This window comes from Opisthocomus hoazin, chromosome 11, assembly GCF_030867145.1.
Source record: "Opisthocomus hoazin isolate bOpiHoa1 chromosome 11, bOpiHoa1.hap1, whole genome shotgun sequence".
Lineage (NCBI taxonomy): Eukaryota > Metazoa > Chordata > Aves > Opisthocomiformes > Opisthocomidae > Opisthocomus > Opisthocomus hoazin.
In genome coordinates, this window is record NC_134424.1 from 22,443,479 (window position 1) to 22,456,863 (window position 13,385).

At 46.1% G+C, this 13,385-nt stretch overlaps 1 protein-coding gene across 4 annotated transcripts in view; it reads left to right on the top strand.

Moving 5' to 3' along the window:
• PHF2 (PHD finger protein 2) overlaps positions 1–13,385 on the top strand; it is an 89,504-nt gene that overhangs the window by 61,921 nt on the left and 14,198 nt on the right. For 3 of the 4 annotated variants that reach the window (XM_075433008.1, XM_075433012.1, XM_075433009.1), the window contains exons 11-17: positions 716–805; positions 2,103–2,474; positions 3,415–3,534; positions 4,787–4,905; positions 5,551–5,729; positions 5,960–6,033; positions 7,787–7,944. In XM_075433008.1, the coding sequence (XP_075289123.1) occupies positions 716–805; positions 2,103–2,474; positions 3,415–3,534; positions 4,787–4,905; positions 5,551–5,729; positions 5,960–6,033; positions 7,787–7,944 (1,112 nt within the window). The remainder of the gene's footprint in view (positions 1–715; positions 806–2,102; positions 2,475–3,414; positions 3,535–4,786; positions 4,906–5,550; positions 5,730–5,959; positions 6,034–7,786; positions 7,945–13,385) is intronic. The other variant, XM_075433010.1, reaches the window with a different exon arrangement.

Sequence of the window (13,385 nt, forward strand, 5' to 3'; positions counted from 1 at the left end):
GCACACAAAGCCGCAGACGTAGTCAGGCCAGTTGGGTGGCTGTCCCAGATCTAAACACAGTCAGGGACTCGGCTGCTCCGTGCTGCCGAACGCCAGCGCCTGAGCCTGAATTCAGCGTTGCTCCCTGGTTTCCCGTAGAAGGACTGAGAGGTGCGGAAGCTCTCTTCTCCAGCTCACCGTGTTTATTTTTCCACTTGCCCTGCAGATGAGAAGTAGTGAGTGAAGGAAGTGAGACTGTGTTGGCATTTAGGTAAAGTTGAACTTTGAGTATTGTAACGTGGCACGTGAATGCAGATGTTGTTAGTTCTGTCAGAGGGCTCCCAAACCGCTCCGCTGGCAGGGTACATACCTGTTATACTCACCAAAGACACCAGCCTAAGGCAGTCTCGCCTTGTAGGTGCAGAAAGGGAATTTCTCACAGAATCTCATATAAGAGGGTGAGCAAAGTGATGTTACAGTTGTGAAAATGCAGTAATATCTGAAAGAGACCATTGACTTTGGTGTTCTCTCGAGACAACTGTTTACAATAACATCCAGGAAGGGAAAAAAAGTGTATTTTTTCCTTATTTGGACTACTGATGTGGGCAGTGTGGATTTTGGTACATAGGAAAGATATTGATGTGTCACTTAAAGAGGTTTGGTTTTCTTTTGGATTTTTTTTATTTTTCAAAAAAACCATGCACAAAACCAGCAGCCTGGCTTTGTTCTGTTTCAGGCTTTAGCAGAGCATGAAGATGAACTACCAGAAAACTTCAAACCAGCACAACTTATCAAGGACCTTGCCAAAGAAATAAGATTAAGTGAGGTTTGTACTCTTTTCATGATATTAGGTATATTGTGGGTCTGTTAATAATCTGGGCTATAAAATGGGTTCTTTGAAATACATGACTCTCTTTTTCCCACTCTCTTCATTTAAAGAATTCATGTGAGGGTTCGCAGCAGGGGGACTGCTCGCAGCTCTGGTCTGTGGCTGACTTGCCACATATTCTGGGCCCCTGTTTGCTTTCTCCTCGGCTTTATGCTGTGCTTGCCTGTCGTGCATCCTTCCTCCTCCACCTTCTCCTGGCTGGACTGGCCACACTCCCCTCTCCATCCTTATTTTCTCTTTCACTTTCGCTACTCCCTACCCCAAAATGCGATAGAACATAGAGAACGCTGCTGCCATCCCTGTGATCACTCTCCCTATGTATTATCTCCTTTTACTTGTGTTGTTCGGTCTTTGCTATGTCTGAGCTTGGGACTATGACTCTGTACGTTGTCCCAACAGGAAGCCTTGCTCTTGGCTGGCTTCTTGGCAGAGTTACTATAGCAAAGGTGATAATAATTATACAACCCCCCCCAAAAAACCCAACCCAAAAATGTAGGCCACAAGGAGGTATCATCCACTAAGTCTGGTATCATATTCCACTTACTGGGGATGTGTGACAGTGCAAGGTGACAAGAACTAGTTCAGTTGCTTTAAGAAGACATTGTGTTACATTCCACCCCTTTCTCTAACTATATCCAAAGACATCAAAATTGACATCTATCTTGTCCTTTTATCCTCTTTGATGTAGTCTGCAAGTTTTCTGATGGTGAGAATGGCGAGTTAAGGAGAAAATAATTTCTTTTTAATTAGTCAGACAGAGTTAATTTTAATTGGGCAGCTATTTTACTGCTTATTTTTCCTGAGGGCATGAAACAGGATTCTGCTACATTTGTCACATCTGAATTAAATGGGAATGGTTTGTGCTCCAGCTGATCAGCATTCGAAGCAAAAGATGGTTGAGTTTATACATCTGTTGATATGGGCAGTCCATTTAGCTGTCCTACCTGATGATAAAACCTGGTGTGAGTTACATTCCTTAGGAAGCCACCAGAGTTTCTCCAGGCCAGACTTGTACTTGAGCAACGCGGGGGTGGGAATTACTGGTGAGCAAAGCGTTGCTGTGGCGTGCGATGTGGTCTTCGTTCTCTGGCCAGCCTGACCTGTGAATGCCATTACCCTTTCAGTGAAGGGGGGATCTCTGGGGTTTGTTTCCCCAAGAAAGTGAGGGTGCAAGGGAGTACCTAACATGAGACAAGGGGGTCTGAATGCCTTCCCATTTGATACTAAACTGCAGAATGCTTCGAAGGCCAGCAAAGCAGACACGAGTGCCAACACAAATGCCGAGGAGATCTGTCCCGTGGAGAAGGAGGAGGCACCATCACCTGTCGAAGTGACGCCTCTGCCCCCACCTGTAGAAAAGCTCCCTAAAAAAAAGACTCCCAAAACTGTGAAAGCCCCCAAACAACTCAAGCCATCCAAACCCCCCAAACCTCCCAAGCCGCCCAAACCGCTGAAGCCTCCCAAGACACCGAAAGTTAAGGGAGAAGGAAAAAAGAAAGGCAAGAAGGCAAAAGAGAGTCCACCGCCAGCCATCCCGAATCTCGACTTGCTGGAGGCACACACAAAGGAGGCTCTGACAAAGATCGAGACGCCAAAGAAGGGGAAGGTGCGTGGTATTTTAAGCTCTCCCTGTTCTCTCACCATAGTAGGGATAAAATCACGCCTTCGATCTCGTGAGAAAAATGATTTAAGCAACACAGTGTAAAACCCTGTCTCTGCTGAAGTAAATGAAGGTTTTGAAAATACTAGCTTTCCACCCTTTTTTTACCTGACTGTTTGGTTTGATTTGACTATTTGCTTGGTTATTCATTTGATGTGGAGCCTCCAAGAAACCTGTTGATTCAAGCTGAGTCTGGCAAACTGCTGCCAGTTCCCTGCCCAAACTGAGGTGAGATGAAAATTAAAAGACATTTTTAATGGTTTTGTTTTTTTCCCCTTGAACTATTATATTCTTATTTCAAGTGTTATTAGCAATCTTGTGTGCATTTCCATAATCGGTTATCAAAGATGAAGGAGCTAATTTCTAAAGCATCGTATTTGCATGAGATTTTGCTCTAGAATGAGCGAGTGAAGATAAAACAATAGTTGGCTGCCATTTTTGCCCATGTAGGACAAGTTTCATTTTGACGGCCTTTAATTCCATGTGAATTTTGCTGCTGACTTCAGTAGGGGTCAGGATTTCACTGGGGCACTGACAGAGTAATGTATTGCACGCTGTTTGTTAAGAAGTATCCCGAAGTCTTTCCTAAAATGCTCCTGAATTTCCTACTGGTTTGTATGCAGTTTGCAAAACCTGTCCAGGGAGCAATAAGCAGGGAGATGAGTATGTTTTTACAGTAATCTTGTATCTTCGTATATCAAGGGGAAATGTAGTCTTCTGCATTCTCTGAAGGAGCAATATTTGAATCTCATATTTGGGTTCAAAAAGAATGAATCAGAAGAGGAGTTTTCAAAAATACATCGTGTTGTGTTCCAGATACAAAAGTGTTTCTGTAACGTGCCAGCCCTCCATCCTCATTAAGAGTACATGCTGACTTTTTCCCCAGGCTGCAAAGAATGTTTTAAGTGTTCCCAATAAGGAAACTGCTAGTAAGCAGAATGAGGTGGAGAAATTTGAAGTTCGAGAGCAAAATAAAAGCAAAACGGAAGCCAAATGGAAGTATAAGGTAACGTCTCCTGTTAAATTCTGCTGCTGATTCTGCCACGTAGTGAGAAGTCGAGGGTGGAGAAATGTTCATAGGTCTGCCTAAGCAGAGAGTACAAAGCACCAATTTTCAGTTCCCAAAGAAAAAATGTTGGACAGAAAGTAAGCAAGTAATCACTGATAAAGGAGGAGGGGCATATGCCGAATTGTCCATCTTTGTCCTTGTTGACGCCAGTGGGAACACTGTTAATAGTGAGATTTTTCAGTGCTGAGCTCTTTCGTGATCCTTACTTTAACGCAGTCGTACTACTCTATGTCTGAAGTAGTTCCAGAGAAATCAATAACTAATGACGGCATAAAAGTGCAGTTAATGAAATCTGAATTATGCCACATGAATTAAAAGCTTGCCTTCCTGGAGGGCTAATGTAGGGTGAGTAAAACTCATGCATAGAATAATAGATTTTTTTCTCTGGGTACAGTTTAAAATAAGGTGACACTAGGCTTTCTCACAGAAATAGCTGTCTGAATTTTGCCTGCTTGGTGAACTTCTAATGACAAAGGTGCAAACAAATTCCCAAAACGAAACAAAAGTACATTCTTTTTCATGTGGGGAAACTATTAAGAATCATGAATCATTAACGTTAGAGACATCTAAATTTTTTGTGTTAAAAAAGTCATGGTTAATGTGACTAGATCAATATGCACCAATTAATTCAGCAGCCAGTACAGCTTAGGAAGGCATTAAGGCGATGCTTAAAAAATAATTAAGGCTTCCTTTGCACTGAATGACTTTGACATTAAATTGTTAAATTCATCATTCAAGCTCTTCTGAAGGTGTGAAAGAAGCAAGTGGAGCCTGGGAATAAAATGCAGACGCGTTTGCGAGGTTGCAGGCACTGTGCTAGATTCTGTCCTTAGCCACACAGGCACAACGCTGGTGAGCAGCATGCTTAGCTGGTGCTCTGAGTCACGGAACGTCGGTTTAGTATTTTACACCGGTCTATACCAGTTTAAGAGCACAGTGTTAAAATTTGACCTCATGTTGGTGGCAGGCGTTGCTTAGACTGGTGCTGAAGTGCTGCTGGAGTGGGGACAAGTCCCTGAACTAAAACCCGTGTAGTCTGAGTATAATCCTCTATGAGTTACAACATTTGGGGAACATATCTTTCTCTGCATATAGATGAATGGATTCTCTGCAGTTACCTAGGAATCTGAAATACCAACAACTCATTCAACGAAATTTATTGATTTGGTTTGGGTCCTTTGCCTTTTAGAACAGTAAACCCGATTCACTTCTAAAAATGGAAGAAGAACACAAATCGGAAAAGACACCTTTATCAGGAAATAAGGACAACAAATTTACATTCTCTTTCTCTAATAAAAAGTTGCTTGGGTAAGTAAAAGCTATGACAATGCACATCCATTAAAAAAAGCAGATTAATAAGTCTTGTCGTTATTTATGGTTTTTTTATACAAGAAGGTGAAAATCTGCCTTTCTGGGCAATGTAGAATATGCACGTAAGCAGAAAGTTCTTCACTCTAGAACCTGATTTTACCTAGAACCCAGCACACTTGGCCATAACAGCAATAACCTATCTTTGAGGCTAGTAGTTTGCTTGAGAACAGTGTCTTCAGTATTCAGGCAATGTCTTGTGTTTTGGTGCTTCAGGTTCTTACTATCTGAGTTACATGAAGTGGTTTTTGTGCAGATCCTACTCAGGGTATGTTTTTAAGAAACTGTTTAATGAACTCTGCATACCAAAATGCCATACTGCATGTATATTGTGCATATCATGGTATACCTCGAGCTTGAGTAATACAGTGCTTATTTGAAGCCAGCCAAGGCTGCTCTATTTTGAGATGTAAATTGGAGGTACAGAAATGTGTTTGTAAAATTATTTGGATTGCTGTGGTGCCTCGGAAAGTTTTGAAGTTGACTGAGATTCCTACATAAAGATACTTGTTGTCTTCCTCTCTGTCAGTTTGCAAAATGTTTTCCAATCAGAATATTGTTACTGATTTGTATTTTTTTTTGCAGTTCAAAGGGAGCCAAAACCCAGCTGAATACTAGTGTGTTTGGGTCCCTGCAGAATTTTAAAGAAGATAAAGCAAAACCTGTGCGAGATGAATATGAATATGTGTCAGACGATGGTGAACTTAAAATTGATGAGTTTCCAATCAGGAGGAAGAAAAACACTACGAAAAGAGAACTGCCCTGTAAGAATGTTTCCTGTTTTGTCTGTATCTGCACAACAAAATCTTATGTGTTGATTGTCCAAAATTAGTCTTTAAAATCTGTGTGATTTATAATAAAGAAAGCCATGTCTTAACTGTCGGTCAAATGAAGGTGGGTTTGAATTGCTTTAGAAGTTGTGGCTCAGGACTGCTATCTTTTGAAGGGAAGAGAACCATGACGTTGTTTTTTCTTTTTTTTTTTTTCAATTCAGTTTTATCGGATAAAAAAGACACTCTGCAGCACACTCCTGTTAAGAAGCCGAAGGTGGAGTCGGTATCGTACAAGGTATGGTTCTGGTTGTACCTGTCACAAGCAAGCCCCCGTCGTGTGTGTCTAGCAGTGTGTGGGGCAGGACTGTAGTGGCAGTAGCAAAGCCTTCTCCTGGGCTGTTGTCACCTCCTCTCCTTCGTTCTGCCGTCACAGTCTGCCCAGAGTAGGGAGCATCCGGACTTTGCCAGGGCTGAGCATGGCTTGGTGCTGTGGCTTGAACTGCCTGGAGGTGATCAGGCCCGGTGGGAAGCGCGCATGGGAACCGTCACAGTTGTACACCGCCACGGGGGCAGGAGCAAGCCGTAAGAAGGAATGGGAAGGGTCAGAAGGAGTTTTCTGCCGTACCTGGCTCGATGTTACGTTGCTGATAGGCAGAGGGGTCTGTCCCAAGCTGGGCTCCCAACCTGCATCTGTCGCCATGTGCTTTGAACACTGGGCATTAAATTTCCACGTTCGTGTTTGACAGATGAAACTTGGAGTAATGCTAATACAGCTGAACTCATGTCACTTGGTATCTAACATGACTAGAAGCCCTTAATCCCTGTTCTGTAGCAATGGAAGGTTTTGTTTGCTGTCACTTAGCAGACTCTCCCTCTGCCCACTGTGGGCTTACATCTCGAATGCCCTTGACTCAGCATGATGCGTCAGCATGTCCCTAGCTTGGGGCACTGTCAGTGTGCCTGTCGATAGCTTACCTTCAGGAAGCTGAACAGCACAGGCCTAAGTGTGCCCTGTGTTAGCATTGAAGCTTAATGCTGGAAACTAAATTACTTTAAATGACGTTAAAACTAAATGTTTTGCCCAGCTGTGGCTAATACAAATTCGTATCATAATGTCTGAATCAGTCAGAAAAAGCAAACTAGCTCGGTAACGCAGAGCTGTAGGTTACGGCAATGTTTGGCCCTAAGAACTCAGGACTATATGTCATGCTGGTTGGGCTCGGCGATGTTCAAGAGCAAGTGCAGACCTCCTTGCCTCAGTCAGTACTTGATGTCTGGAGCCTGGTGCACAGAGAGCAGGGACAAACATGCTGGTACCTCACTGTGCAGAAGCTTGAGGAGGGAACCAGTTCCTGGAGAGAACGGCGACTGACAGTCTGAGCAATAAGGGCCAGAACTTCAGAGGCCTGAAAGCGGGGCAGGAACGGGGAAAATAATTGTTCTGTTGTACCCTAGACTACAGTGCACAGAGATAGCATCCCCAAAAAGACAGTTAGGTGCAGGTAGCTGCTTTCAGTGGCCTCAGATGCTGCTGTTTATGTGTGTCTGTCCCATTCCTCTCTCAGATCGTCCTGTTGTCTTGCAGTAGGGATGGCAGAAGCGGGTCTGTCCTTGTGGCTGGACTGGCTATTAACATAATAATCTTGTGCCACGATGCCTATCTCAGCTGACAGATAAAGCCACGTTCACTTCTTTTGCGGCATGGGTCGTTGTCTCAAGAGCAGGAGCAGGGGCTGCTGAGGCAACACAGCGCCCAGAGACACCGCTGTTACAGTGGTTTGATCCCACGCGCAGGATCAGACCTCAAAGCTGACTCCCCAGGGCTGGATGGGTAAAGAAAAACCTGCCATGCCTAGGGGTTGCAAGGAAACGGATTTTTACTGTGTGCTGGTTTTGTTTTGTTTTGTTTTTTCTTTAATGAAAGCAAATTATGAATGCTAGCCCTGTGTCTTTAGAGGAGCAGCAGGCTACAGAAGTTATTGTGGTGGTCTTGTTGACTAACTTAATGAGTTTCTGGGTTTTTCTGAGCCATTTCCTTGTTTTTGCAGAGTGATGACTCGTCAGATGAGGATTTGCTTCACATTGACACGGAGGCAAAGCCAGGGCGCAATTCCAAAGTAAAGAAAGAGAGTGGAAGTTCAGCAGGAATTCTTGATCTCTTGCAGGCAAGCAAGGAAGTTGGGGGTTTAGAGTATAACACCAACAGGTATGCACAAGGGACGTTTTTTCCTCTTACCCATAAACAAAAATTGCTCTTTTGTGGTTTTGTGTGTGTGAGTGAGAGAGAGAATGAATTTAGCAGCTCAGTAACTGCTTTTTCTTCAGTAAGCAAATTCTTCCTTTATTCTGTGATCTGGAGGGAGAGGTGGGAAAGTGTGTGGGAAAGATTTTGGTGGTATAATTTAAACAAATAGAGGCATTTCACATCTGTAAATGATGAACATCCATTTTAGCAATAATACTGTAATAGATGAATCATTCAAAAGGAAGAGAGAGCTCAGTGAATGCAGCTTGTGGGTGGGAATAATGTTTTTTAGTGTAGTAATAATGTAAGAAAGCCATCTAAATGACCAGCAGTCCTTCCATAAGGCATTGTAAGATGCCATGCAGTTCCCCAGATATTGAATGTTGGTAAGAAGGGAATAGGAAACTGTCTACCTTCGGTCGTCATTCTTCTCCCCACCAAAATACATGACTTGGAAAAACCAAACTCTTTCATGGGTACTTCTCTACCTAAAATGGAAGTGCATGCCTGGGATTGGCTGTGTGTCGTATGGGACCACTGTAGGTGGACACTGAAGTTGGCACTGGGTGGTTTGGAATGTGGTTAATAAGGTACAGCACTAGATCTTTTAGTAATCGAAGCAATGAGTAGTGAAAAGAAATGCAGGATTGGAAAATATGGTTCCCAGACTGAAGTGCTGCAGTGCAGGACTGTCTGGAGCAAGGGTTTTGTTTGGGCCCATCTCAAAACAAAGGTAGGGTTCACCACCTCCACTCTTTACGAGTCTGATCTTAAACTACTGATAAAGAATTAGGCAATAGAAGTATGTGGGTTGTTTGGAAAGAAGCTAGTGAAACTTCACGTATAGAAATGTCTTAACTCAAATCTCAGGAACAAATCCCCAGGGAGGGGTTTGGGGAACTCAGCTGAGTTCGTGGCTTCCATGTACAAGAATGGCACTGCAGACATGAACTGCTACATCTTATGCCCTCTGCTCGCTAGCAGTCTGCTGATCAAGCAGATCTTTGCTGCTGCAGTTGTAACTGCTTGATCTGGCCCCTGTCTGTAGAAAACCAGAGGTGTTCACCTAAGTGCGCTCTGCTGCTCCACAGGGACCGCAGCCTTGGTACTGTGGGGAGCAGTGGGCTGTTGGTAACTTGCTGGCACTGGTTTCTAGCCTCTAAATGTGCCTGCTGTGCAAAGGGATTGTCCTCTGAAAGGTGAGAGTGGCAGGCCAGGTGGCGATACGGGAAATGATGTGAAACGTACGGTAAGGCTATTCTTGTTTCGCGTTTTAAGAAGGCAGTTCCATCTCCACTCTGCCTTCATTTGAAAACCGCCTTCACCAAGCAGGCAGGCCGGTCAGCCTCACCTCCATCCCGGGAAAGGTGATGGAGCAGCTCATCCTGGAGGTCATCATCAAGCAAGTGGAGGAAAAGAAGGTTATCAGGAGTAGTCAGCATGGATTCACCAAGGGGAAATCATGCCTGACCAATCTGATAGCTTTCTACGGTGGCATGACCAGCTGGGTAGATGAGGGGAGAGCCGTGGATGTTGTCTACCTGGACTTCAGCAAGGCTTTTGACACTGTCTCCCAGAACATCCTCCTAGGGAAGCTCAGGAAGCGTGGGCTGGATGAGTGGTCAGTGAGGTGGATTGAGAACTGGCTGAATGGCAGAGCTCAGAGGGTTGTCGTCAGCGGCGCTGAGTCTAGTTGGAGGCCGGTAACTAGTGGTGTCCCTCAGGGGTCAGTACTGGGCCCAGTCTTGTTTAACTTCTTCATCAATGACCTGGATGAAGAGTTAGAGTGTACCCTCAGCAAGTTTGCTGATGACACAAAACTGGGAGGAGTGGTGGATACACCGGAAGGCTGTGCGAGACCTGGACAGGCTGGAGAGTTGGGCAGAGAGGAACCCGATGAGGTTCAACAAGGGCAAGTGCAGGGTCCTGCACCTGGGGAGGAACAACCCCATGCACCAGTACAGGCTCAGGGCAGACCTGCTGGAGAGCAGCTCTGTGGAGAGGGACCTGGGTGTGCTGGGGGACGACAGGGTGACCATGAGCCAGCAGTGTGCCCTGGCTGCCAAGAAGGCCAATGGGATCCTGGGGTGCATTAGGAGGAGTGTGGCCAGCAGGTCACGGGAGGTTCTCCTTCCCCTCTACACTGCCCTGGTGAGGCCTCATCTGGAGTACTGTGTCCAGTTCTGGGCTCCCCAGTTCAAGAAAGATGAGGAGCTACTGGAGAGAGTCCAGCGGAGGGCTACAAGGATGGTGAGGGGACTGGAACATCTCTCCTATGAGGAGAGGCTGAGGGAGCTGGGCTTGTTCAGCCTCGAGAAGAGAAGGCTGAGAGGAGACCTTAGAAATGCCTCTAAATATCTGCAGGGTGGGTGTCAGGAGGGATGGGGCCAGACTCTTTCCAGTGGTGCCCAGCGACAGGACAAGGGGCAACGGGCACAAACTGAAGCAGAGGAAGTTCCAGCTGAACAGGAGGAAGAACTTCTTCCCTCTGAGGGTGACGGAGCCCTGGCCCAGGCTGCCCAGGGAGGCTGTGGAGTCTCCTTCTCTGGAGATATTCCAGCCCCGCTTGGCCGCGGTGCTGTGCAGCCTGCTGTGGGTGACCCTGCTTGGGCAGGGGGTTGGGCTGGGTGACCCCCAGAGGTCCCTGCCAACCCCAAACATTCTGTGGTTCTGTGATTCTGTGATTCTGTTGGTTCTCCAGGCCGGCTGCTTGGAGCAGCATTTGTGCTACTCAGGATTCGTACAGCAGATGTTGCAGGGAAGGAAGAGGTGTGTTGCACCGTTTCAGATGCACAAAGCAGCAAAACCGATCTGCTTGGAGTAGTAAAGCCAGGTACCGCATTCAGTGGTTGCTGGAGTACCCTAGCAGCGTCGTTTTCCTCCCTGCTTTCTCTAGGTCAGCCTTGGTTATACAAAGCCGCAGAACCTGTGGAGGGAGTAGAAGCAGCTGTAGGACTGGTCTGAGAGTTGAGCGCAGGCTGGGCAAAGAGAGACTGGTGCTGTCCTCCTCACCCGTGCTGTGCCCTGGCTGGGTGCTGGGTGTGCGTGATCCAGGAAAAGTGCAGCTGGTGAATTTGAAAGGACCTGTGAAAGTGGAATGAGAACGTCCCCTCAGAGAGGAAAATGTTATCTACACCTGGGGAAAACTTGAAGTTAAAAGCCATAGCTGAGAATTCCAAAAGATGTGCCTCGTGATAAAAAGGGAACATATGGAATAAGTTACCAAGGGAAACCATAGAAGTGAATTTTATCAGTGAGTTAAGAAAAAAGAGTTTTTTTGACGTTGAGAGAGAAAATGGAATTTTTTTAAGGTTGCGATGGGGTGACAGAGCTACAGAGAAATCCAAAGGAGGCAAGTGCCTCATTTTATGAGGCAGTGTCTCTTTCATGGTTTGGATGGTTGCAGGAGGTTAAAGCGTGTTGTATGGACTGGCTTCACGCAGAGCTGGTCAGCTGTGACGGGGACGGGCCAGGCAGCGCTGTGAGAGACAGGCTTGCCTTCGTGCGTCAGCTCTGAGAGCTGGTGACAGCGACAGGGACCCGCGTCTCTCTGTCGAACAGAGGTGTGCCTGGCAGGCTGCCCTGTTCGTTCCTAAGGGGGGTGAAAAAAGCCGATGGCTTTAAAATCAAGTAACACAGTCACAACATATCCTTAGAAGACATCTCTTGACAGGGCTGCTGTTCCTAGGGCAGACATCTAATCTCCGTTTAGTCCTGGTTTTCCTCCATTGTTGCCTTGCCCCTAGCAAGGGGGGGGTTGATCAAAACAGGCAGCCGCCTCCTGTGATTGCAGAGGGTGTGGGGAGAGGTGCCAATCTGTCTGCAGCTCCCAGGAAATCCAGTGTGTTTTGTTGTCTGAGCTCAGGTGGATCAGTGCTTCTAGATTTTCCTGACCTCTTGAGATTTGGCCCCGTCCCTGCATCTGCTCTTCAAAAGAAATAATCGCACTGGCACTGGGTGTCTCTTTGGCGGTTCCTGTGAATTCCTTTTCAGTCCTGTGTTACGCTGCATAGTGGAACTGGTGTTTATGGGCGTTGAATTTACACACACGTTTTGGCAGGTAATTAGACATGTCGGCGGGTGGTTAGGTGTGTCTGACTCCGGGAATAAAGGTGCCAGTGTAACATGACTCCCATGCTTGAAGTTTGGTGTCAAATGAGAAGATTTGTCAACCATTGTAAGAATTAAAAGAAATCTGCTGTGGCTGTGCTCACACTACTGACCATTCCAGGTGTAGCGTGGCTTGCTGGCTGCTTACCGTGTGCAGGGGGAAGCGGAAAAAACAGGTTTAAGAAATGGTCCTCAAAGATTCTCTTCCTTGCTTGGGAGGTGTCTTTCGCTGTCTGCAAGGGGTTAAAACTGCCCCTCGGTAACGGAGCAGGACTCAGGCCTGGCGTTTTTCCTCCCTTCAGCCTGGGCTCTGTACCCAGTGTGTTTGTAGACTTTGTGGTTGCTGAAATCAAAGCTGCAGACGCAGTCGCATAACTGAACGCTGCATGAATTGCTACACTGTGTGTGGTAGTTTAGTGGGAATGTGTCATATCAATTCTGGCTCTTGTATAAACAATTAGGCTTTGGCAGTGTGTGTTGCAGCTTGATTGGAAAAAGCTCCTGATAAATGAAATTACTATGTTTCGTTTCATAATTATGCTAGGATTTTTAAATGGCCACAACATGCTTTTTTTTAAAAAAAATGGAAGAAACCTGATATGCTGTTGCGACATAAGGCCAATGTGGTTGTGTCTGACTCTCAGGAACAATTTCCATCTTTCTCTACTTTTAAGGCAGATAAAGGGTAGCCGTATGTATGTGTTTATATCTATACAGATATATGTATGCATGTTCTGGATACTCCACGTAGCAGCAGTGCAGGTAGGTGTGTGTGGAATCTCCTTTGCACACACGGTGGTCTGTACCTGAGAGGCAGCTCTCAAGTGGGAGGAATGGAGCCCTGTCAGACCAGTGCCAGAGCTGCTGAACCCTGCAGTAACTTAGGGAGCAGGTCAGGACTTTCTGTCTCTTGGCTGCCTCACCTCTCTGCCTGGGGTGATCATGGAAGAGATCCTCCTAGAAGCTGTGCTAAGGCACATGGAGGCCAGGGAGATGATTTGAGACAGCCAGCGTGGCTTCACCATGGGCAAGTCCTGCCTGACCAACCCAGTGGCTTTCTATGATGGAGTGACTACATCAGTGGACAAGGGAAGAGCTACAGAGTCTGGACTTCCGTAAGGCCTTTGACATGGTCCCTGGCAACATCCTTCTCTCTAAATTGGGGAGATATGATTTGAAGGGTGGACTGTTCGATGGATGAGGAATTGGTTGGAAGGTCGCATCCAGAGGGTGGTGGTCAACGGGGTGGTGTCTGGATGGGAGATCAGTGACAAGTGGTGTCCCTCAGGGGT